The sequence below is a fragment of the Stigmatopora nigra genome, chromosome 6 (genome assembly GCF_051989575.1).
Source record: "Stigmatopora nigra isolate UIUO_SnigA chromosome 6, RoL_Snig_1.1, whole genome shotgun sequence".
In the NCBI taxonomy this organism is placed as follows: Eukaryota; Metazoa; Chordata; class Actinopteri; order Syngnathiformes; family Syngnathidae; genus Stigmatopora; species Stigmatopora nigra.
In genome coordinates, this window is record NC_135513.1 from 7,344,724 (window position 1) to 7,371,751 (window position 27,028).

General features: G+C 38.0%; 2 protein-coding genes across 5 annotated transcripts in view; both read left to right on the forward strand.

Annotated features, from left to right (window-relative positions):
- Positions 1-16,658, forward strand: part of LOC144198272 (alpha-1,6-mannosylglycoprotein 6-beta-N-acetylglucosaminyltransferase B-like) — an 84,979-nt gene extending 68,321 nt beyond the window's left edge. Inside the window, exons 18-19 of one of the 3 annotated variants that reach the window (XM_077719196.1) lie at positions 13,045-13,128; positions 16,535-16,658. The gene's annotated coding sequence lies outside the window, so the exon portion shown is untranslated. The remainder of the gene's footprint in view (positions 1-13,044; positions 13,129-16,534) is intronic. The other 2 variants (XM_077719194.1, XM_077719195.1) reach the window with 2 other exon arrangements.
- Positions 16,659-20,899: 4,241 nt separating this feature from the next.
- Positions 20,900-26,556, forward strand: LOC144198274 (CCN family member 1-like). Of its 2 annotated transcripts, XM_077719199.1 has the most exons (6): positions 20,900-21,112; positions 23,134-23,387; positions 24,077-24,221; positions 24,446-24,624; positions 25,762-25,952; positions 26,089-26,556. In XM_077719199.1, the coding sequence occupies exons 1-6, from the start codon at positions 20,902-20,904 to the stop codon at positions 26,198-26,200; spliced, it is 1,092 nt and encodes a 363-aa protein (XP_077575325.1). In that variant the 5' UTR covers positions 20,900-20,901; the 3' UTR covers positions 26,201-26,556. The 2 variants fall into 2 exon arrangements, with proteins under 2 accessions (XP_077575325.1, XP_077575324.1); XM_077719198.1 differs by having other exon boundaries at positions 25,762-26,556.
- Positions 26,557-27,028: the final 472 nt, after the last annotated feature.

Sequence of the window (27,028 nt, forward strand, 5' to 3'; positions counted from 1 at the left end):
TCTTCTTAATTCTTATGCCGATTTCCACTTCTCATCTCACCGTGCACAATGTCCTTCGACATCTGCCTCTTGTCTTGCACCCGATATATAGGATATATAGCAATATCCCGGCATATAGGAAATAAGAAAAACGCGGTGGAAACGTGACACCGGTACATTGTAAGAAAACTGAAGCGTAGTGGGGAACATTACCCAATAGCACAAATGTCAGTGTCATCACAGAAAGATGTAGTCAACACGTCTTGACATTATGCTTTTCAACACAACGTTGACGTCTGTGTTTGAATTGACACTTGTAACACATTGTGTGTGTTTATGTGTGGAGGGTTGCTGACAAAACAAGAGGAAGCTATCAACTGAAAGTAAATATTGAGCTTAGGTTTCTGGTCAGAAGAAGTAAGCAAAGATTAGAAGATGGCAGTGGTGGAAAGTGAAAGATGTAGAGAGGTACTTGTTAATAATTCATGGCTAATTGGCTGGCTCCTCCTGAGCCCCAGGAAAAGCCAGAATAAATCACTCTCTATGTAAATAAAAGACACCATCTGATTTAAAAAGAAAAAAAAGCCAATCAGTGATCAATCTCCCATATTAGGGGTTGTCTTTCCTCACACTCCAATGCCTTCTGAATTTATCTCACTGCTTCCAACTCTTCTTCTCATGTTAAAGCTGTCATGTGCGTCCTGTCGCTACCTTTGTAATGCCTGCAGAAACTGATAAAGATCCCTCAGGGAGGCCTCTTAATGGCTTCAGTGTGTGGTTCATCAGTCTCTATAACCACGACACATTGACATGGGAAGAGAGTGCATTCAGGCAAGGTTACACGTTGCAACAACCTAGTGAAGTTTCAACATTCTTCGACCTTCCAAAAAATTCACTTGTTCAATATTTGAACTTAGGTGGGAACAAGTGAAAAAAATATATTATCTTCTGTTATATTTTTATGCTGATTAAAATTGGCATGCTGACCATTTTGTTGATTGAAGGCCTGTCAAATCGCAACTCTAGTTGTTCTCTTGTTTTATTAATATAATAACGTTGCAGTTGTCTATTGATCATCTTGAAACTTTTCAAATTCTGGGAAGCTATATGCCAGCCCCCCTCCTTTTAAATGTTTGCAGACATCTTTTAATGTGCATTCCTTATTTTTCATTGTCAGGCAATACAGTATATTTGTGTGTTTATAAGTTTTTTTCTGCTACAAGACTGAAGATAATAACTAGTCCATTTTGTTTGGCTCGTAAATTTGTTAATCTGACTGGAATTTAAGTGCCTTACCATCCCTGAACTTCACATCACTGTTTCTAAGAATCTTCCCTCTGAATACGTTTCTTCCTTTTTGTTTTTTATTTAAAAAACATGCAACATTTAATCTCTTGGTCAAATATTTTTGGGGAAAATGACTAGCCTCAAGTCTAACATTTAACACGCGTCCCTTGTTTTCTGTCTGGTGTCTCCAATGAGATTGTATCCGAGCAGAACGCATGATGGCAATTCAAGCAAAAATGGAGCAAGCAGTCTGCTGTAATCAGTTTTTTGTTTTGTTTTTCTTTCTTTTAACAGTTTTTAAACCCTTTATAGTGCACACAGTAAACATTTTGCCTGCCATTGATGGCCCTAGATGTCTAATTATTTGGACTGATAGTAGCAAACTATCCCAGATAGCAGATAAACCTTTTTAAACCATAGTTTCTCCCTTAGTGGTGCTGCAAAAGTTGGTAGCGTATATAAAATTTGGCAGTCTTGCAATACTGCCTTTACAAACAGTGTAGGAGGATGCAAATATAGACATAAGACATTCTTGCGATTTCTTTCCCTGTCGCCTTTATATGGCACGCTGATGAATTGTGAAAGAGAGTTTAATGGCTCTTAAAATATAGCACAGTTTTCATGCTGCTTATTTCATTTGAAAACTCTACAAAGCTTTTCCCACACAGATTTAATAGGATTTGATTCTAAAAGTATTTCACAATATGGGTAGAACTCAGTGATCTTATTCACACTGTTCTAAAATACAGCTCTATTATAGTAGTTATATTTTATTATTTTATTGGTAGCATACAAAAGTTTATTGCTAGGGTCCCATAACCTGTGAGAAATTGATCGCTCATAATGTTGATATTTTCATTGTGTCTAACCAACAAATGTAAAACTTCCATTTTTATATAGAATACTAGTATTGATCGGAGATATCTGTATAATAATATTTTTTACTCAGTGACTCATATCTCAAGGCAATACTGTATTTGATGATGAGGTATGGATACCAAATCGTCACAAATATTGATACATGTAATATTATCAATCTTTTCATATGATAGAATTGTCAGTGTGATGCAATCGCTTAACATGTTGTAAAACAACAGCCTGGCATTCTATTTTTTGTGGATTAGTTTAGCCTTCCTGTCTCTTTGACTGCATTTATTTATGTGTTGGATTTTATTTTGATTTGAAAAACATAAACAAAAGCTGGTTGAGTTCATACTACAAATATTTACTGTAAAAAAATGTAGTTGAGGATAACATAGGAGAAAGTATTCTCGGGAATAAAATACATACATACTTACGAGTAATATATGTACAACAACACTGACAACGATGTTAATTAGAGCAGTTCATGAACATCTTATCCAGATGCAAAATAACTTCCATCTGATTGGCATTGTTTGAGTTTTGCATACTGATGACACACAACCACCAGAACACAGTGTTTGTCACTCCCCCATGCCACCTATGGAAATCTGACTTTAATTAGCCAGGCAAAACATTTCCACTGCCAACGGGTTCGCCTGGGAACCACAGACTGTGAACCACAGACTGTGAACATGTGTGTGTGAGTGTGTGTGTGTGTGTGTGTCAGTATACCAAACTGTCTATTCCAGACAAGAAAAAACACTGTCATCTTGATCTAAAGTCTAAACGGTTAAACATGTCAGACTTGTGTGGTGTATCCGCTGCGCACTGGAGCATGTCTTCAATCTTGAGTCATTGGCTGCCACTGACATTGAATCCATTTTAACTGGGAAGGCTGACAGTGATCTACATGACTAACGAGTGATTACTCTCAGCGCCAGTTTCCAGTGAGCAAGCGCAAACGCTCTGCTCTCGGTCAATCATTAAATGACAGTACTCCCTCGACAACCTTTGCAAATGTCAAAGCACCACAATGTGAAAACACTGTTGTGGTCTCAGCCCGTGTATTGAGATATCTTATTTCAGAGCCAGCAGCCCCTTTGTCTCGGTCTAATGTTGTTTTTTTTGTCCGAGACGTCACTGAGTCATGATGGAAAGGCATTTTTGGAGCCACTGCTCTTGGCAGCGAAGCAAAGTGGTAATGAACGTGGATAGCTTGCAATTGTTCTGGCAAAAGTGCTGTTTCTGAGCATATGTGTGTGGTTATGTGTCAAGTGGTCATCTGAAGATATTTGCAGACAGACACAACAACATTCAAAGCGAGCAGCCCTGGAGAATCAGACAAAACAAAACAAATTAGCCTCTTACCATTGGAGCCTGCCTCAAGGTCACCTCCCACAGCTCGAGTACCACTTTGTTCAGGAGGTGTTTCTCTGCATGTTCAAAATCCCAGCATGTCCTTCAGAAAGACCCACAATGTATGATAACACCATCTCAAGTATTTCATCAAATATAGGTTGTGTGCTGAAAGAAGGCATCTGTTTTGAAAGGAGGCCTTTAGACACGTTAGACATGCTTTGTGTGGATTGGTTGATGGGGAGTTGATAAACTGTTAAATAGCACATTCGGTTCCTGCTTGTAATTCTTCGTTTTTTTTATCAAGGGCCAGCTACTGGGGTTTGAAAATGAAGGCCTGAATTCATGTTGTGAACTTGATTAACTTAGAAAGTGAAGCTAATGAGTGCAAATTGAACTTCGCACTGGCATCCCACACACAGATTTAGAGACAGGTGGAGTAATTAAGCGAAAATAAGGGAACTGGCCACTTCATTAGGCAAAAGTTCTTGGAGAAAACAACTTCGTGGAGCAATGCGGGACCAAGTCGAGGATCTTAGAAAGTGTTGCTTCCTGCCTTTATTAGTAGCTTTGGCAACCAAACTGTGTCCCGTGTAACAGAAATGGAGCAGCCTTCTCCCACATCAAGCTCCAAGTGTATTTGTGAGGGAGTAGAAATGTGTTTTATAATAGAAACCTAGAGGAAGAGGGAGCACGAAAAGAAGGAGCAGGGTGGAAGTAGATATTCATTTTATTACTGAAAGCCTGAGTAGAAAAGCTGTCCCCATGGTGACAAATCGCCACGGCGACTGATTCTGATGTGAGACCCACAGCCAGACAGTCCTCCTGATTGAGTCAGCACCTCCACGCTCGCTGGACACTTTTCACTTCACACACACACACACACACACACACACACACACACTGGCAGACACTCACTATTGCGCTCCACGGTCGTGTTAGGAAGAAGATGATCCCCTACTGAGTTGCAAACATGACTGCATTGCAAATTTGCAACGTGCCGACAGCGAGGCTCCAAACCATAAAGACCATTCGAGAAATAGTCCCAAAAGTTAAAAAGGAAACATCATAAAAATCAGCTCCTGAAAAGCAAGTAGCCAGAGTGTGTATATTGTGTGTATGTTGATGCGTATGTATGTAAATGTACATATTGTGTGTATGTGTATACGTATACATATATAATGTGTGTATATGTATATAGCAGATTCTCCAACAAAGACACACAAACACACATAGTTTGCATAGGCAGACAGAGGTTGATTACAAAATACACAGACCTAATCAGACAAGGGAAGGGAAACCATGAGGGACCAGAGTATATCATGTCGGGCGACCCTAGAAAAGGGTGGCGAGATATTACCTTGTTGGACGCTATTGAACATTTAGTATACTTGTGCTTTTGCTACTGGCTAGTCCTCGCTTGATGTGTGTTATGTCTATCTCTCTTTTTTTTTTTTGTTTACATGTGTCTCTTCTTGTTTTGATCCTCTACCCTGGGGATTGCTTGGTTTTGTACTTCTACCCTTTCTTTCTGCCCCGCACTCATTTACCCTCAGGTTTTTTTAAGATCCATTTTGACCTTTACCCACAAATCCTCTTTTTTACTTCCTCTTCTCCTTCGCGTATGTTTTTTGGGTTCAATAAATATTGTAGCACGCCGCCTTGGTTTGAGTCTTCAGCTTCGGGGTCCAAACTTACTTCCGCCTCTGCGAATCATAACAGAACTCTGGAGCTAACGGAATTTTAATGAATGAAGAATTGTCTAAACACAATCAAAGTTAGCTTTGAATATTTGAATCAGCTTACATGATTACAAACTCCCAGTGTCCCCACTGAAAGCGAAATATTACTCAATTATCGTCAAGATTAAAAGAAAGCTACCCTACTCCCAAGGTCTTTTATAGACCCCCAGAGTCCATGCAGGCAATGAAAATCTGAACAAATGTCATCTCTACTTTCATTCATGCTGTGTTTGCAAACATTCTCAATTTCGTCACTATTAATAAGTGATCGACATTTAATATATTTGAAGTAGAATGCCAGGCATTGATCATATTTCACTGCCATTACCAGCAATAGATCGAACGATTACTGCCAACTCTTCAGTAAAAAAGAATTAACGTCTATCGTCGTCAATGGCAGCCAATGAGTTATAATCCTAGTAATAAATACATTTTAAAAGTGTTATCCTTTTCACTTACTTCCGATCTTCTGTGATCGCAAGGTCCCAACATTAAAACTATAAAGTTTAAAACATGATGTTGGCTATTTCTTAAGATATTCTTTTATTGCATAGTGCATTTGATGCAGTGAGGGCAACTATGACCCATTCCTGAATCGTTCTGCTAACTGGATTTATCCATGCTTCGACAGTATGTAAGCATTAAAAGAACTATATCGTAAAACAGGAAATGAGGGTTTCTGACCTGTTTGCTGTGCAATTAATAGTAAAGGTGAGCACCATTTATTTTCCGGCAGACCTGAAGACACTATTAGATGATATTTGGATAACCTTCATTTCACAAGACTGGAGATTGAGGGTGCTTTTTATTTATTTATTTTATTTACATTCACGTTAGGGCAGTCTTAAAAATATAAAACATGTCCACAGCCTTTGGACCACACTTTTTAAAAACCACAATAAATACCAAGCCATTAAACTCAAAGTCAGTTGTGTATTTCTTTGAGTATCTCGCTGTACTGTAACGCTCTTTGCGCTTTATTGTATTAGAAGAGAGGGAGAAATATATGATTCTTTGCTGGGGAAAATATTCCGGACTGGATAAAAGTTTAAATCTCATGGCATTGCTGCAAAGTTGCGTCAGTAGTAGACAGGAAGAAAAAAAAAGAGCTAATTCGGCATAATAGTTCAAAGATCACTACTTAACACTGCAGCATTAAAATAAAACTTTCAAAACTATTTGGGGGAAACTGGCCATTGATGTGAATGCATGTGTAACCAAAAAACACCCATTTTAATGTTCTGTGATGTCAGTGAAGGAGGTAGGAGACCTAATCTTGTTTTTCTTGGGTCAGTTTTGTTGCGCTCTATTCACGCCACTCTCTTAATGTTATCATTGGGACAATCTTGAGTAAAGCACGATGTTTAGAGTCGGTCTACTTCATTTTATAGAGTGCACATTCCAGTCTAATCTCTAAAGTTTAACAAATTATTTTTTTTCTTTTCAAAAAGACCTATTATGAGTATCATTTTACTATTGTTAAGAAATTGGAATCTCATTCACTGCCATCTTAAAGGCCCCATATCACGTGGGAGGGTTCTTTACTGATTTCGGTATTTGGGTCTTGGCTAAGCTACAAAGCATAGTCCTTTTCTTTGTAAAATAAAACAAAAAGCACAAAAAATACTCTTTGTGCACTCTGTCCCATCTGTTTAGTTTTAATAATGTGGCAGCCAGTGTTTTTAGTTGTTTTTCCCATGAAATTCAATCATTTTGTTCAAAATTGGTTCATGCGCACGTTGCGTAGGAAATCGGAACAATGCCGATAAAAGCATCTATTTGTTCCCGCCAGAATGAGGGATTTCCATAGTAATTGAAAACATATAAGGAAGTGGAGAAGCCGCTAAGAAGTCTCTTGTCGTTTTGATAATTTACTCAAGACTGCATTGACTAAATAATGAATGATGTATGGCCAATGATTTGGGTTGTTTTTGGGTTAAACTGCAGTAAAATACAGCAATGTTAGTTGGGTTAGGGTTTAGTTAACATTTTCAGGAAAACAAAAGCATGGTTGTTTTTTTATGGCCATTATCGTTAAAAGTGCAACATTAAAAATATTGGTTTTAATTTCATATACTGTCAGACTTTCTCCTCTGCCTTCCTCACTCTTGTGAGAAACCAAGCAGCAACGTTGCATAAATGATTGTTTTAGTACAGTTTTGAACTTTATTTCATTCCGTATTTGAGAAATTTCTTGGTTGAAGTAGTAAGACAGACACAAGACACAAAAGAAATTGTAGACTTAGGTAAAAATATATATACATTTTTGTTAATACTCAATAAAATGTATGTTGAGCGATTCAGTCTCCACATAACCTATAACTCACTTGGTTTTCGAACATGTAGGAAAAGTCATAATTTCCTTTGAAAATTTAAACCTTAGACGTCTTCACTACATTTTCCATTTTTAAAGTTGCCTTTCAAATATTCTCCCCAAAACATTGTGACCTCTATTTTTATTATTAAGCCTTTCTGCTTCATCCTATGTCTTCCCTTGGACTTCAAGTATGTGTAGTTAGTTACTCTAAAATAGGTTCCTAATTAGTCTAGAGTATTCTCCTTTTTTTTAGTTTCCTGCTCTTTGAATCTCTTGGATGTAGCAAAAACACATCATCTTACACCCCGTCACTTTCTCTCTCTCTTTCTCTCTTTCTCTCATGTTCTGCCTTCAATGGCCTGACCTGTCCTTTCCAGCCAAGGTCGTCTTCACAGTGACGTGATCGAGCGTTTTAGCCAGCATCATTACTTCCCCTTTCCCCGGTCCCTTCGCAGTACGTGTGCGTAGTTAAGGCTGCTGTATTCCTTGATTAACAGGAGCTAGGGCTATTGCAGCCAGAGAATAGAGGGCACAAAAGCAGGCGGGGTATGTGGAGAAGACATAATCGAGGTCTTTCTGTGACTGTTTGTGAAATCTATCAGCAATAATGGAGCCAGTCACAGCACACTACTAATTGCTTTTTCTGTTGGTGTAAAAGTCCCAGGCTTGTTTAATTCCAACATTTCTGAAAAGTAACTCTGCAGTAAGATTCATCAATAATTAAGCCGATAAATATAATTATCCATGGGTAATAATTGTTTTTACGCGATCCCTGGCTCTTTATCAGAAGCTGACAAAGTGTAACTAAGGCTGATTATATGTCTCACACTGACAGTGTTAAGTGTGCTCGTGCACACAGGGGGGGAAAGGACAAGGGGACAGTTTAATTGGGAGGGGGGCTTTGATTTTTAGTAATGACGGCAGTGCTTGTCCTTGAAGAGAAAGACGAAAGAGATGATGAGGGTGGAACATAGAGCACCTTAGGTCAGGCTGTCAAGTTGCCGTGGGTTGCAGAGGGGCGCGCCAGTGACAAAGGACACATGAAGGGTGAATCTGATATCATTTTTTAAAAGTCCATCTGTTTTAAATTACGTCATAAAGACTGGAAAGCCAGGATGAATTTTGATTGTCTCTTAAAAGGAGGGTGGGACAAACCTGGAGAGTGGAAGACTGTTCCATGCAAACCAGATAACGCTCACATGATGTCAATCCTTTCATTCGTGAATATTTCGTGTCGCTTATGCCTAATCTTTTGGGACAGTGCGTTTTGTGGAATGGATGGGGTGGATTTTAAATTTTTTAGGAATAAACTATCACCCCAGAAACTTTGACTTCAGTGTTTGCAAATTACAAGTTGTTCATCAGAGCATTTTTTTAAGTAGACCTGACAAGAACATTGAAAAGACAGCTTTAAAAGAACTGCATGTTAATTTGCATCGACCACATTTATGGATATCGGTTATTATAAAATACATTATGGATTTCTAAGGATTATAATTGTAAACCTTTATAACCAGTTTGTCTTTTGAGGTGGCAAACACGGAAAGTGCTATTGAAAGACGAATTGGTTACACTATTTTTTCATAGGAATTCAATTACTTGTTTGGAGAGGGCTTACGTTTTATCAACCCAAGTTTTGGACTTTTCACCTAAGGATAAAGATGACACCTTGTAGAATTTCTGTCACATAGATAACTTTTCATTTGATGAGGTGCTTAATCCAGAGGAGGAAGAAGGTGTTATACACAAGTTTAAGAGGAGGAATCAGGAATCTCTGCTGTCACATATTGGGAAATGAGTGGGATCAAGGTTAGTGCTGCAGAATCAGGTTGGATGAAGACTTCTTGCCAACAGCTGCTTAGCAACAATTTCTCACACAATTTCTCAGATAAAATTTCCACTTAAGGCTGTCTCCAGTACCAGCACCCTCTCAACCTTTTGCTTGGGTACCAGTGAAATTTTACTATAAACACCTAACAAAAGGTTCAAGTTATTCAGCTTCAGAATGAAATTTTGAATATGTGAAAAATGATCAATTTATTTTGGATTTGATCATTATCTTAACTCGTATAATCCCATTTCAGGTTCCAGAGTACTTACTGTAGGTGTTCTGGTACTTAGTTATTTCTTGCATTTTCCTTATTACTTATCCTCACAAGGGTGGCGGGGGTGCTGGAGCCTACCCCTGCTAGATACGGCCACCAGGTAGGGGACAACCTGAATTTTTCGCCAGCCAATCGCAGGGCTCTTAGAGACATACAACTATTCAAGGTCACACTCATACCTTGGGGTAATTTAGAGTGTTCTACCAGCTTACCCTGCATGTTTTTGACATGTGGGAGAACCCGGAGAAACCCCACACAAGCAAACTCAACACAGAATGGTCCGAAACTGGAATTGAACCTTCCGTTGCATTGAACTTGCACACTTTGACAAGGTCAAACTATAAATTCACCCGAATGAGATCCAATGAGAAGGTTTCCTTTACAAATAGGTCACTCCGTTTTTTTTTCTTTTTTTTCAGGGTTGCAAGTTGTGCAGAGGTCACAGCTTATAGCTTTATTCCAAATTAAATTGCTCCTTGGCTGATTTGCACAATTTCATTGCAAGATGTAGACTTAAGTCTCTTATCTGTGTATCAGTAGCAATAGATGGAGGTTAATCACCGGCTTTATTTTGCTCCTAAGATGCTTATGAGCTTTGCCATTTGGAATTTGGTCCTGTCGCTTATATATGTATGTGTGTATGTGTGTGGTTTCCTGTTAATGAGATTTGGCTCTTCCAGCACCTCGAGAGATACTTGGCCACTGCAAACACTACTCGACCTTAGTATGGATTTGTAATTACACTCCATGCAGAATCCAACTTTTTGTCATCTTGGATTAGTGCCTAACGATGTCACCCCCCCAAAAATACATATATATACATATATATTTCCCCTAAGTGAGCACTCACTCACTCTTCCACTTTCCTGAGGTCCAGCTTCAGTGGGGAAGCTCCGGCATCCTTCTTTCCAGCCAATTTATCCAGCTGTTCCGAGAGTATCCCAAGGCATTTCAGGACAGCCAGGAGCCATAGGGAACATTTCTGGGCATGCCCCATCGCTTCCTTGCAGTGGAATGTGCCCATAAGTCCTCACCGTGGAGGCTTACAGGAGCCATCCTAGTTAGATGTCCGAGCCAACTCATCTGGCTTCTCTCTATGCAGAGGGAAAGTGGCTCTAGTCTGAGCACCTATCAGATGACTGTGCTTCTCACCTTATTTTTAAGGAAGAGTCAGACCAGACGCTGATGCCGGTCTTAAAGGGACCGGACCCCACATATCAGGGGTTCAGGTACCCCATACACCTGAAGTACCTCCCATAAGACTTATCAGGGCACACAGTCGAATAGATTCCAGAGTTCTGAACATGCTGAATCGCTACTTACCTATAGCTTTGAAAAGAAGTTTGTGCATGGGAAGGCACTGCAGTTGATGGTTCCTCTATCGGAAAGCTGACCTCATCAGTCTCTCTTAAAGGAGCCTGTGTGGGTTGTTCGAGCCTTTGCGAGCTGACTTTTGCTGGTGAAGGTTATGCGGCACATTATCAGATGGCTACTGTATAGAGTGTGTGTGTGTGTGTATATGTGTTTGTAACCGCACTGGAGGTTAAGCAGTATCACAGAAATCCAGAGCGTGAATGCTCTTATCTCTATTTGAATAATGCAGCCGGCTGGCCCAGAGGCCAGAGAAAGCAAGCGGACCCACTCACTCCTGAAACATTCATGCATACACATTCATGCCCTAAGCACACGCCAACACACGCTCATACATAAACAACATGCTTTGTTTTCGGAGAAGCTTCATCGTTTACTATCTCTAAGCAAACAACATTTTTATAGCGGGAGACTTATTCAAACAAATAAATTGACTTCACTACACACTATTGCAAGAAGCAACAGCAAGAGAAAACGCCAGCGAGGCTCACTTGCGGTATTTTACTTCTTGAAAAACGCAGTATGTCATCATATTTAAAATGAATCAACGCATTCGGTTTAGTTTTGTAAAAAAAGGAATATTTACTGAAGTACATCGTCAGTGTTTTAAAACAGGTCAGTGGTTTCATTGTAATGCAAATGTCTCCATATTTCTAAGGGAGGCTCACTGTCATTGGGGGGGGGGGCATTCTTATTATTTTTATTGACAAAATGCTGAGGTTGCCCTATGAATTTTTATTTAAAGGGTGCATTTCCACATCCATGGAAAAGAGACAAATGATATAGTCCTGCAGGATTGACAGTGTATCCACTTGGGTTGCCGATTTTCAAGCCAGTTTGAGTGCCGAACATCAATGCTGGATGAATTAGTCATGAAAATCATCTGCTTGGTTTATTATCATTATTATTGTTATTATTATATTTTTTTCTGTTATTATTATTATTTATATTTCCCAAAATGCAAAAGCTTCTTAACAAATCCTATGAAGAAAAATTATCCATTTGGAAATGCATCTTTTGCCTAAAATCGTTTTTGTTAAGATTTCCCTCTTTTCTACTAGCTTTTTATTTTTAATTTTCAAGTTTGTTTTACATTGCACCCTTGAGTTACCTCTGTGCTTTAATAAGATATTGCCACACTGCCAAAATGGTTAGCTTGTTTCTCGTGATACTGGCTCTGTAAAAATTTGTTTTTTCATACCAAACCATAAGAAACTTCTCTCTCCTTCAAATTCGACTTTTTAAAAATGTATTTCTGAGTCCGATTTTGGTCTTAATACTAAATAATGTGGACAACGGTTACTAAATTCAGGATTTACGTCAGACAGCCAAACTTAATAATGAAACAAATTTTAAAATACAGGTTTTGGCTGCCCACTCCATGTTCCGCAATACAGAAAAAAACAAGATGCTTTCAATTAAATCTGGATTGACACTTCATGTAAACTGGAAGGTCGTGAAAAACAGCATTCAATAATGTTGATTGCCGGAGAGGAGCCCCTTTGGATTTCTAGTAATTAATTTTCTCACTGAGTAAAATTTGATGAGCGTCATGCTTCACAGTAGCCTTCCTAATTCTATCAGTCGCCTTGGCCAACTGCGCTCTTTCAGTAATGATGCTATGAAGCTGTCAGCAGCAACACATGGAGACATTGAGCAGGAATTTCCCACCATGCTGAGAGGGAAGCAGATGAAAAGCCTGGTGCGACAAGCCGCGCTTTATCATTTGTCTTCATAAGACCCTCTTTCCATGGAGGTGGAAGAGGGCAGATAAAGAGGGATGTGGGTTATCTGGTAATGCAGACTGATTGATCTGCTGCTGCTGCTGCAGCTACAACTGAAGGAAAGATGGCGCTATACTCTAATGCACTGTCTATGTATTGTACCGGGTAAGGGAGGGACTGTAAGGGCATGTTGAGGCTGATTGGATAGGAAATGATGGATGTAAGCTTGTGAAAATTGGAAAAAGAAACATAACTGATGCTGAAATGGTGTTGCTAGGTAATGGTTTTCTGCTTTTCAGAAATTGCCGTGAACTGAGCGTGGAAAGCAAATGCAAGACTTTGACAGAAAGGAAAAGAACATCTATGTCCTCATCTGGAAGCCAGTAGGTCAATTATCTGATTTATAGTGTCATACCAAACAATAATCAGCATGCATCATTTGTAATTAGCTGCTAACCAGGAAAAAATATTGCTGTATAAAATGCATTAACTAGGAATGCAAATTATTTATTTGTGCAGAAAGCTTAGTGTGTTTATACACAAAAGAAGACCCAAATTAATATTGTTTTAATATTATTTATCATTATTTTGGCAGCGGATAAAATTTGGTTTAGGTAGTGTGGTAGTTTTCTTCATTCATTCAATGTAGTTCTTTGAATTTTATTCTCCCTGACAGATCATAAAAACTAAATTGAGTTTAGATGCTGTAATAACCTCGCAAGAGAAAACATTCTGTAAACTATCTGCAAATGCCCAGCAGTTCACTTAACTTTACGGAGATGCCATAAAATCTACATTATACCGCCACACTTACTTTGAATGCAATGAATCAAAATACCTTTTTGAGAATACCATGGAGAGGTTTTTCTTTGTCAAATCCATTGACTGATTCCAATTCTGGCCTTGAGCTAGGACTAGTCTGATCAATAATATGTGTCAAATAGCATACTAAAGTGGTTTGTGCAAGAAAAGCAATAACAAACTATTCTCGCTCACTGAGCCTGCATTTTGTACTCAACCACCAAAGTAACAGTATGAATTTTAATTATTAGAGGCAGGTGAATGCATAGCTAATCATACCTGTATTTATTTCTCACCAACACAAATCCCCCTTTGTTATCTAATTGTGTTATGTTTGCCTGGAAAAAAAAGACCAACTAGAATTCTACATCAATTATGCATCTGCTGTTACACCAGAACATATCCTTGTAGTATTTTAGTTGTTCCCAGACGGGTATTCAGATTTAAATTTTGGTCCACGGCTAATCTAACTAATCAAATGAGCAATATATACAAAAGGGGCATTATTTAACTGGTCCCTTTTTCTCCTGGAAAAGCCATTTGAAGCCCTTTGTGTGCCCAAGCACCTGATAGGCTCTAATCAGCAGGCCCCAGGTTATGGCATTCACAAAAATGTGACAGTGAGGATGATCATAAGTGGTTTATAGACTAGATGAATCAGTGGTGCTGTTTCAAATGTTCAGGGTTCAACCTGCAGTAATTCCATATACATGCTCAATAGAAAGGGAGTACATTTGTTTTAATATCATTTAGGATGGAGCTCCATCTTGTGACAGAGGTTGGAAAGAGCAATATAGCTTTGGTTACTTATTTTAAAGGCAAACCAAGATGCTCACAACTGGTGTCAAATAAGAACACCACTTCATTGTATATACTTGTATTCTTTTTGGAAAAATAGACCCATTGCTAAACTGATATGTTCCCAACTCCAGTCCTTGAGGGCACCTATCCAGTCATTTTTTTCCCAGACTTCGCTCCTCTACAACACCTGATTCAAATGATCAACCTATAGCAAGCTCTGCAGAAGACTGAGAATGACCCTGATTATTTGATTCAAAGTGTGTTGGAGAACGGAGATATAGGAATCAGTCTGGATAGGTGGCCTCAAGGACCGGAGTTGGGAACCCCGTCTCAGCAATTTATGTATGATACTTTGTGGAAATGTGTGAAAAACTGAAATTAAATAGAATATGGCTTCAAAATCCTCTGCGGATTACATCAAGAGGTGTAAACTGAAGGGTTTGTCACGGCCTTCACAATTTCCTGACCTCATCAAAATCATAAATCTTTAAATAGACCTTCAAAGAGCAGTGCGCGACAAACAGCCTAGAAATGCCAAAGAAGTGAGAGACTTTCGTAAGGACAAGGACACCCAAAAAAAGAATTGAACTGGCTTAAATCGCTTACAAGCTGTGATAGGTGTCAAAAGGGGAATTACAAAGTATTAAATCTGCTGGGTACTCGAACTTTTTCACACACTGTTTTCTGTTAAAGTCCAACTTTTTAAAATAAAATCTATCATCTACCATTCAAAGCCTACTAGGGATATTTCCATATTTCCATGCATTCTTCATGCACAGTAGTTTTTGGGGTTGTTTTTTTAACCAGGGTGCCCTAAACTTTTAATCCCTACTGTATACAATATTGTACACATAAACTCTGTTCCCATCTAAGGTTCTCATAGCAGCAGTAATTGTATTATAATTATATTGTAATTCTTCTCAATGGCAAATAGGCGTCGAAGAGATCTTGCTATGAATACTAAGTACCCATGAGCACTGGCATTGTAAGAGCCATGCTAGGCCACATAGGCTGTATGGTTAATGTAAACGAGCTCTCAAGAGATCTACAACTAAGAAATGTTCATGTGAATGAAGCTGGAACTTGTCAAAAGTATCTGACAGGCCTGAAAAGGTTTGAATGTAACACTACATGGAAATACTCTCTAAATTGTTTTTACAAGTCTTGAAGAAATGTCAATCATATTCTCATGAAATTGAGGTTAAAATTAGTCTATTTTTCATATCAAGCAGGCATGACAAATAATATATAGTCATAATAAAATATATTGTTTTAGTATGAGTGTGTATATATATACTCATACTAAAACAATATATTTTATTATGACTATTTCTACTAAATAATACACTGTAAAAGAGATTTCAGAATTATCCAAATTTTGCATTGTGGCATGCTTTCCCGGCAAAGAGGAAATGAAACCAGATACCTCACGTTTCCCTCAGTTGATTTACATAAGCTAGCACTGATTGGAGAAAAAAATTCCGGCCCGTTCCAGAGAACACTTGAACATGGCACATTTGCTAAAAAGTCAATTGCTTCAAAGTAATTTCAGCTTAATTTTTGGTGGGGTGGGGGTAAACATCAAAAGTTAAATACTTCATTGAAACCAGATCGCACAAAAACTAAGCAAACAAAAGGCAGACAATATCCTAAACTAATATCTGTACTGATGCTAAACCGACAAATCCAACAGTCGGCAACCAGCATGTGCAGATTTTCTATGCAACAAATGCCTCATGAAGGCCGCTGTTCCATCCTATTATGACCCTGATTTTTAAATGGGATTATTAATACTTACTGAGCTCTGGTGATTTGTAATAATTATGAAGGATGTCTGTGATCTTAATCCTATCCAAACACGCCGTCCGTGTCTGTGAATTCTAAAGTCAAAATTGCAAAGCGTATTACCAACAATAATTCACTGAACTCTGAATATAGTCGGTCACTGCAAAGGTGCTTGCCAGTGGTTATAATTGTGTGTTTATTTTCTTTCCATATTCATTTCTCCTTTTTAATTTGGCTACCCATATTTGTCACATGTAAGTGACAGAGGGATATGAAGCGAGTTATAATTTGGACTCTTCACAGTTTGAAAAGAAATACCAGACTGCAGTCGCCTCTTGATTTCCAAGACATAACATGAGTAAGAGTCATACCTCGACTTTTCTGTTTTACTTTTCCTCACAGCCTTCTTTGGCATTGGGACGAATCTTGGCTGGCTGGATGTCCGTAAACGACTCCCAGCACAAAAGAGTGTCGGTAAGATGATGTCATGTTTGTCCCAAAATATCAAAGTTTATTAGCAAGTGTCATTTTTTTGGTGTTTAATCATTATTTTCTCTGTTGTCATAGGCCTAAGAAATTCATAATTTGCAAATGCACATTCTTTACACACTTATTTCATCGTCATTCATGAACCGATCATCTTTAAACGTGGTAGTTTTGTAACATGGGCCAGTATCTATTGATTCTCGAATTCATTTTTCTTTTTGGTCAGATGATTCATTAATTGCGGAATTATTGGTGCCTGTGTTGCCAGTAGATTACAAGCCAATAGGTGGCATACTTCAGCTTGTAGTATAAGGCTGCTGGCTTGTTTTTTCACTTAAAGATCATTTGTACTACTAATCTTTGCGTTTCCCTTTAGGTGCCCTGTATTGGATTTTTGTTGTTTTTGCGCCATTGTGCTTTATACGTCAGAGTAGCAGTGAACATATTGCCATCATCAGAATGACTGGAATATATTATGAAGTTGTATATGTCATTCATCAGCAGTCAAAACGATTCGGCCATATTGTCTTCTGATGCTGTTTCTTCGTCGCAGTTAGTGATGTATTGTCGGCCTTGTTGATGTCTTTTGAGGACAGTGACCTAGATATTTCGAAATGCTTCCTCTGAATGCCCAGGGTGACCAAAAGTGTTGCAAATTCATTAGTAATTAAACGTCGAGTCATGTCAAGTTTGTTTAAAGTTGCACACGCAAATGGAATGCTTTGAGTGGCTGGCGACTGCTTTCCAGGAAACGAGTGATTTGAGACTTGCAGAAAAATTTGGAATGGGCATTTTCCTCTGTATAAAAACTGAGAGAATGAATGATAGAAAAATACTGGGAAAGAAAAACAAATTATTGCCATTTCCAACTCCCAAGCATGTTGCATTTTGATGATGCACTTGACGGTTGGTTGCACTGGTCCCAGATTCTGCCATTTTTTTTCCTTTGATGTCTAACATAACTCTTGAATTAAAGTGAATTGTCATCCAATCATTGCTCTCATTTCCCTAAAAAGGGAAGTCTACGTTAATTGCCACAAAATGCATTTTTAAAATCTGCTTGATGAAAATGACTTATATTGTCATTCATTACCAAGTGCCCAAAATTGTCAACTTCAGAAAATGGTGTGTTATGGAAGCAGGTGTGGCTGCATACATGTGGTTAAAAGTGGAGGACAGCTGACCAATTTGAGGCCAAAAGCTCAAATAGCTACCCTTAAAACAATAATCTTGCTTCCACACTCTGCTTCATTCCTTCTATTCCAAGGAAGTCTTGCATCAGCATTGTCTTGGTAGAAGTAAACAGCACATTGTTGGGTAACAATATATGCTGTTTTTTTCTCTTCTTTTTAGCTCGTTGACCTCACAGCTCTGGGGTCTTGGGTTTAAATGTAGGTCAGTCCACCTGTGTGGAGTTTGCATGTTCTGTGTGGGTTTTTGCTGGGTAGTCTGGTTTCCTCCCACATTCCAAAAACATTCATGGTAGGCTGATTGGACACACTAAATTGCCTCTATGTTTTGAAAGTGAGCGTGAATAGTTGTTTGTCACCTTGTGCCCTGCGATTGGCTGGCCACCAAAATCAGGGTGTCCCCCACCTCTGGCCCGAAGTCAGCTAGGATAGGCTCCAACACCCCCCACACCCTAGTGAGGATACTGAAGCGCTTCTTAAAATGAATGAAAAAAATAAATGTACTGTCATATCAATTGAAGAATAGCTGTGTTTTTGAGTCACTAGTGAGGTGAAAAACAAAAAAAGACCTATGTAAATGCTATATATAAAATGTCTAAAATTACATTTAAAAATACATCATCCCTAACTTTTGTTTTTCATTCAACTTTCATTTTCCTACACTTCTGTGGATCAACAGGGAATTCCACCCACACCACCCTTATTTCCAAAGGTGGAGGTCTCCTGAATGCAACCAGCTGAATATATTTACTCAGCTCTTGCAAAGTGCTGGCCACAAAGGCAGGAATGTGACTTGAAAGGGCCTGTTACATTTTAATTTTTAACCCATAAAATAAACACAGTGGGCCTGCTTTTTTTTATGAATGGCTCCATTCATTGCCAATAGAAAATGATTTCTCCTGGTAAAGACACACCCATTTCAAATTGTCTGGCTCTCTTCCTCTGCAACTATTGGCCAACACTGCATGTGGAGGAGGGTCCAGTCAGGTGGTATAAATTGGTATTTTGCCTGACTGTCCCTGTGGGGAACACTCAGATCAAGACTTAAAAAGGACTAACCATCCTTCAGTGGTGCACAGCTGAAAGATTACAAATAACAACCCTAACTATCATGGAGCTTATAATGTGTTTTATTTTGTTGACAACAGCCTTCATCTCACAGGTAGGGTGTTTTTTTTCCCTTCTTAAAGCTCATGTGTCAAGAACATTTTCAGAAAGTCACATTTTTAATGGAAAATATATTTCTAATGGCAAATTAAAATTGTATATAGTGTCAGATGACTTAAGTAGCTATATCAAATCATATTTTTTTCTTTGTGTGGGGAAAGTCAGTTCAGTTGTGTGCTTTCTCATGTTTACGCAGCTCACTAAAGTTATTAAAAAAACTTGGTATACATAGCCAGACAAGGTACTCTGTTTGAGTCTGTGCTCAGGTGTGGGTTTTCTCCTTGGAAACAGTTCAAAAATATGCATTTCAGTTTTATTGAAAAGTGTTTCAAAATCTGCATGACTGAATATGTGTAACTAGTAGTTGTTTATCCTTATGTCAAAAGCAATTGGCCTTGTTCAGGGTTTACTGGACTTCTTGCCGCAAAGATTGTACAAATGAGAAATAGGGCCATAGCAAATAGATGGATGGGAAAACAGTGTTACACAATCCTTTCTGGGATTCTGGTCAACCTCCAATTAGGAAACATTTTTCCCCATTAGACATCATGGAAAGGAAATTAGTCAGTTCAACTTTAAAGTAAATACTAACTTTAAAATCTATAATGTGATGTGCTTTTATAGTAGATGCCTCAGCTCTTTGTAGATGATAAAGAATATATCCCTGTGAGTACTTGTGTTTTTAGGTCAGGGGTGGCCAACTCTGGTCCTCGGGAGCCGCTATCCAGTCTTTTTCAATGTCTCCCTCCACCAACACACCTGAATCAAAACATCAAGATCGATATGAAGCTTCTGGACAGCTTGCTGATGAATTAATCATTTGATTCAGGTGTAGTAGAGGAGGGAGATATGGAAAACAGACTGGATAGGGGCTCTCGGGGACCGGATTTGACCACCCTTGTCCTAGGTTCTTTTAACAGTAATCTTGTGCTTACATAGAATGCAAAAAAAAAAAAAATCAATCAAATGACGGCTCATATCACAAAACAACCATTACTCAAGTTTATTATAGTAACGCCCTCAAAGCACAAAGAATCAATCTGTATTGTTATCTTTTAAATAAGCTGTTTTGTTATCTAATTGTCTGAATTAGTCCCGGCGGGCGAGTGGTTAGTGCAGCCGCTTTGTCAGTTCAGGGGTCTAGGGTTTGATGCCGCCTGGCACCCATAGTTAGCTGGGATAGGCTCCAGTACCCCCCGCGACCCTTGTGAGGATAAGCCGTTCAGAAAATGAATGATTTTAAAATGTCTGACATGTAACATAATATAATTCATAACATCAAAATTGCTTGACATTTTTAGGTAAAAATTCAATTGTGTTAATTATCAACATGTTATATTAAATAAATAGGGGTTTGAAGTAAACAAGTCCTAGCAGACTTTGTATTGCCACATGATTTCCAAAGAATACATTGTATATTATATCATAAAATTGGTGTTTTACAACCCTTGTAAGCATTTTATCAGTTTTAAATAAAAGTAGGATCTGACAACAGGATTAGATAAGATCGTATAGTGTTTGCCCTAACCTGGATTCTCATTATATATGATGGCTATTCGAGCTGTTGTTGTTGTTAAAGCAAACGGTGTTTGATCAATTCTTATTTGAAATGGCAACTTCTTCAATATCTTCGTATTTTTATACTTGGGTTACTATCTTGCTATCCTGTATGGGTGAATAGGAGATATTTGAGTGAAAGCACCATGTTTTTGCTAAGAAATTATGGAAAAGAAAATTATTTAATGCTCATCTACACTTAATACACCGATAAAAAGTCAATTGAAAAGCCTTTTATCATTATACAGCAACTGCGTATATCAAAATTAGTGGTGCCATGTTTTTATATTAATAGCTCTAAGTTAAGAAGTTATTTTTATTTGAATTGTTCTTAATATTATTTTCTGTTGGCTCAAAATTATCCAGGTGATGGCCATCTGTCCTGCGACCTGCAAATGTCCCACAGGCCATCCGGTTTGCCCTCCAGGAGTTAGCACTTTACTAGATGGATGTGGGTGCTGCAAGGTGTGTGCTGCACACCTTAACCAAGACTGCAGTCCCATCAAGCCTTGTGATCATTACAAAGGGCTGGAGTGCAATTATGGCAACGATATCACGGAGACCTGGGGTGTGTGCCGAGGTAAGAACACTTTGCATGCTGGGGAAAAAGTCATTTCTCCAAGAAGACCAATAGTGCCCACGAAAAGATTCAAGTAATTGATGGGAATCTTTTCACCATGATGGGATTGGATCATAAAATGACAGGATCTAATTTTTGCTTGCAGACTGCTGAAAACTAATCATAAGTGGCAAGATGTGTCAAATGTGGGGAGATAATCCTGCTAAATTTGTGTTCATATCCCAAATCCCAGCAATTAAATTAATGATAAATCCCTCAATTTGCAATTTGGACCAGGAGGAATAGTTCCATTGTAACTCAATGGCAAAAAATATAGTATATACTGTTGTATATGCAATTGCAAAATGCATTGGTTCTAGAACTGGTTTCATAACTTGATTTTTTTTTTCAAGTAAGTAGAGAAGTACTTTTTATGTAAATCATCAATTTTGTTAAAAATGATTTAAAAAAAATCAACGTCCCAATTTCATATGAAAGATGTGATAAACCCACAAATATGAGAGAAATTATACTCACATTTATTAATGTATTAAAGTGAATAACAAACATCCAAAAACATTTCCAATTTGTGCAGGTGCATACAAGTGTAAGGAGGAAGCTAGCATTAGACACCTGCACATGAACACCAATGTAAACAACTTCAAATTATGAATTCAAAACAACTTATAGTGTTCTGTCCCAAGGCCAACTAATCGGCAGTGAGAAAATAAATTACAAGTAATAATCTGGTAAAAGAGCATTTTTACAATAAATATTTTTCTTCTGCTCATGGTTGCTGATGAAAAAAATAAAGCCAATCTATTTCCACTTTTGTAGGACTAAAATGGGTTGTGAAAGCCAAAAGGCAATGTGTGTGGGGGCAATCAGTTTGTTCTGTACGATGGCATGTAAGGCCAGCACAAGCATGAGCACAAACATAACCGAGATGCTTTATGGTGGCACAGTAATGGAGATAAAAATAAGCCTCATGCCAGAGCTGTTCTACAAACTATGAATAGCAGGTCCTTTCTCGCTTTGGAGACAAGTAGTCTGACACTTCCTATTGCCTCAATTCCATTGACCTTTCAGTCCAAAACGTTGTTGCCATGGAAAGTTATTGTGCCATGTCTTGCTACAGTCACGCTCCAGTCGATACAGAAACGCATGTGAGAATTGTTGACATGCTTGTCAGAGGTAGACACAGCTCTGTAATATCTAATGCGGGGTGACTGACGGTGTCCCCTTTTTAATAATTTCTTCCTCTTGATGCGACTCTTTTTTTTTTTTTTTTAAAGGTGCTATTTTTTTCACAATTTTAAAGCATTTCCAGGTGTGGAAATACGTAACAGGGTTAATAATTAAAAAAACCTCAGCCTCGCCTACTGGATGAAAAATGTGGCTGTATTGTGTTGTGTATATATTGTGTGTATATATATGTATATATATTATATGTATATATATTATATGTATATATATTATATGTATATATATCATATGTATATATATTATATGTATATGTATGTATGTATATGTATGTATATATATGTATGTATATGTATGTGTGTGTATGTGTGTATGTATGTATATGTATGTATGCATGTGTATGTAAGTATATGTATGTATATGTATGTATATGTATGTATATGTATGTATATGTATGTATATGTATGTATATGTATGTATATGTATGTATATGTATGTATATGTATGTATATGTATGTATATGTATGTATATGTATGTATATGTATGTATATGTATGTATATGTATGTATATGTATGTATATGTATGTATATGTATGTATATGTATGTTATGTATATTATTTTTAATTTTTTGTATGTCTGTGCTGCAAATGAATAGTACAGAGCAAAGGCCTTCGACTTTTTTTTATTTTAAAAACCAACTCCCCTACTTCAGACTCGCTTAGGCATAAATTTGAATAAAATTAAAAGAAACTGATGGGAAACATGGGCTATCGGAACTCCACTAAAGAATACTGGTATACTTGTGATTAAAAATGTTTCATGCCTTTTGTTTTCCAGCCAAATCGGAAGGACGTTCATGCGACTACAATGGCAGGATCTACCAGAACGGCGAGAGTTTCCGTGTCCGCTGTAAGCACCAGTGTACCTGCGTGGATGGCGCTGTGGGATGCGGACCGCTTTGTGAGCACAAGTTGCCAGCGGTCTCCCCATCGTGCCCTTCTCCTCAGCTGGTTAGGTTGCCTGGGCAGTGTTGCTTCACTGTGGACTGCCACAAAAGCACCTGGCGCCTTCCGAACAAACATAATCCAAAGGTTCGTATTTCTGTGAGCTGCAAATGTAAGATCGATCGGTGGATGGTGTGTGTGTACTGCAAATATGCACTTCTGAAAAGTAAACCCCTAAATAAATTATAAACTTACTGTAACTTTATGTTTAGTAGTGGTTTCAAGTACAGAAACGGCCATTTGCCTTATTAATAAATGTATTAATAATCAAAACTACTAGAAAGTCACTATAAATCAGGGTTTTCTAACCATTTTTGAGCTGTGACACACTTTTTGCATTGCAAACAGTTGAAAATCATCTCATTTAAAACTTGCTTATATTTACAATATAAAATCATTCAAAGACTAATCAAAAGGAATCAAAGAAGCCCACCAAAAATTATTTCAACTTCTAATATTTTACACCAACCTTCTATTGCCAAAAGTTACAACTTCCAGTTCAATGGATATAAACATCTGCCAAGTATACTTAAACCTTTTACACAAAAACAGTTTTGTTTTCACCCAGACAAACATTTATGCCTATGTATGTAACACTATATGGACTTATTGTTCATCATATTTCAATTTTAATCTCGCAATGTTAAAATTGTCTGGTATTATTACAATTTATGACTTCTTGCGAGGAAATAAATGAACCAGTGTTCCACCGCACAACTTTTGGGAAACACTTCCATAAATTTCCCTCCCCAACATATTTTTGTTCTTCATTGTAGGTGCCTTTTCCAGAACAATGGCAACCCAAATTGGATCGCCATCCCGCTTCTCAACCTCATGAAAATGATCTACCCATGGCTAATGATATTGTTCCCCTGAAGACAAGTGGCTGGGAGGATGAACGCGGCTTCAAACACCTCCCAGGTCAGACCATGCATACATCTGCCTATTGACAAATTTTACAAATATTTAACAAGTCAGTGCAAACTGTTAAGTTTAGTCCAATACAGTTGAAAAAAAATGTACAAGAAAATGTTTGGTTATCATGTTTTTAATCTATTTTGATGCTTAAATATTGGATAAAGGAAGGGTTAAACAATTCATTTCAAAGCCCGACTATGTATGTGATTTTACTTTCTGTTCTTCAGTGTGGAACCAGGGGCAAAAGTGTGTCATCCTTACGACGGAATGGTCTCAGTGCTCACGTAGTTGTGGAACTGGCATCTCCTCTCGCCTCTCCAACAAGAATCCACAGTGCAAACTGGAGAGTGAAATCCGACTATGTACAGTGCGGCCATGCAACGTTTTGCATCCTCCTTTAAGCAAGGTAATCTTCCACAACTATAGTTTATTTAAAGATTTTTCCATATAAAAGATAGATATATGCAAAAAAAAAGTGCTCATCGCTGCCTGTCTATTGCAAAGAAAAAACTCGGCTAATAGTTGAACCTCCTCCCTTAACACCTGTCCATGTTTTACGTCAAACTTTTTGTGCTTTTAGACAGTTTCTACAACATATTATGAATATGGGGGAATCTGCAGATTAAGACTGTGATTATTTTAGGTTTTATTGACAGCAATTTTTGTTTTGACATTATAACACATTATACAAAGTCAATAGTACACATGAAAAAACAATTTTAAACCCTCATTATATATACTTGCATACCCTGTTTTTGCCATATAGAAAAAATAGTCTATTTTTTTTCTGAAATGTTTTTGCCATGTAATTTATTACATTTCAATTTATGAGGCCCCAATGAACACCACAAGCACTAAACCAGTATTTTGTCTTGTGCTATTTTAACTGCCCCAAGCTTATTTCTGATGATATTGTGTTGGAGTTTAGTCTATGTGTACATTGGCACTCTCCAGACAAGCAGCCAGGGAATTCCTACCAAGCAACTGGCCATAGCCAAGCATGGTGTGGTGGCTCTATATTAATTCTCCAGGCTATACACACACCAGGACCTCTTTGTCATGCTTGCTTAACTTTAAAACCTTGGTCCGAAGGACAATTATAGCATGCTGCAAGGCTGCAAAATGTTGCTGTTATTTGAAAATGAAATGAGTTATTTTTCATGGGTTACATTGGCTTATTTTCAGATTTTCCTAATATATCAGTACTGCAGCCAGCCATTCGATGTCACAAATTACTATTTGGATAGTTGTGATAAAAATGTATATAGGCACAAATATGATTTTGAAATCTGGGTTATATTAGATGAGTCATTATTTAGGATGGAAACATACTATATATCTGTCATTCTAAGAAAAAATGCATTGCAAACCTTTATTGTAAATATTTAGAAAACAAAGTCCTATAGGATATTATAGACTATGAAATTACATTTGTGGATTAAATATAAAATAAATAAAATAAAATAAATGTGTAAATCATGGAACAATTGTACTGTCTAAAAATGGTTCTAATAACACATGTATTTTGTCTTCCTAATCCCAGAGAGGCAGGAAATGCTCCACCATGCAAAAATCCAAGATCCCCCTCCATCTGACCTTTGATGACTGTGCAAGCAAGCGCCTGTACCGGCCCAACTTCTGCGGACAGTGTTCAGACGGGCGCTGCTGCTCACCACGTCGCTCTCGCACCCTGCCAGTCGACTTCATCTGCCCGGATGGCCTGCCTCTGCAGAGGTCAGTAATGTTCATCCAGTCGTGCAAATGCAGCAAGGTGGCCTGTGGTCACCTGAACGATGTAGCCCTCCCACCAAAGCGCTGGATGTATGGAGATGTGCACAAATACATGGACAAGCAGTGATTTTTTTTTTAGGGGTGGGGGTTTGGGAATAAGTGACGACAAGCCAGGTTTTAGATTGCCACTCTTGGCTTCAAGTAAGGAAGATGAAGGACCCCCCGGTTGTAATGCATGTGGCCAAGAGTGACCTTGTTCAGACGAGGGAGCTAAATTAGACACTTGACGCAGCCCTGGACTGCGTTGCGAGGGATAAGATTGCTTATTTCGACATGAGTATTTGTGACGCTCTCTTGACAAGCCGCAAGATGAAAACTTTTGCGATGAGAAAGGACCTTTGACTATGTTGAGCAGGGTTCACACACAGCAATTTTTTGGTTGGTGTACAATTAGCCCCAAAATTTGAAGGGCTAAGCATTTTTTTTATACTGATATACTCACTGATTTGAAAGTCATTTGCACTGAAGTTGCAGATTTTGGCTCTTACAACAGTACAAATACAGTAAATTGTAAAATTGTACGTACTACGAATATGCTGAAATAAGTTAAATTGTTAATTTCAACCATTATTTTTCCCTTCAACCAAAAAAAAAAAAATGGGAATCACGTTTACTTGAGGTTAATTAAATGTAATGAGTATTCTTTTATATGACCTAGTATAGGGTGTACTCCACTTACGCCAATCTAATGGCTCTCTATGCAGTATGTATCCACAGCTTTTAACCATAAGATAAACCGGCGGTATGTGGTGTGAAGCACAATCTGCCCTGTTCCGACAGGCTGTCATGTTGACAGCACTCCAGAATATTGTTTCTGAATTCAATTCAGTAATAAAACTTTAACTATGTATAATTTTATATGTACATGTTTTCTTTGACTATTGGTGCCTGGCAGTAGTGTTTTTCCCATCCCTTGAAACAGAAAGCCCAACATTGATCTTTGGATGAAATGCCTTCTTCTGTTGGAATCATTTCATACAGAGACAAGTAGTAAGCTATATTTTAGTTGGTATATATTG

What these genes read in the sequence shown, in the direction of transcription:
- LOC144198274 (XM_077719198.1), top strand. Translation starts at nt 20,902, where the DNA reads ATGGCCATCTGTCCTGCGACCTGCAAATGTCCCACAGGCCATCCGGTT. An exon ending in GACCTGGGGTGTGTGCCGAG is followed by an intron (nt 21,113 to 23,133) that starts GTAAGAACACTT and finishes TTTGTTTTCCAG; the next exon opens with CCAAATCGGAAGGACGTTCA. An exon ending in CGGCTTCAAACACCTCCCAG is followed by an intron (nt 24,222 to 24,445) that starts GTCAGACCATGC and finishes TCTGTTCTTCAG; the next exon opens with TGTGGAACCAGGGGCAAAAG.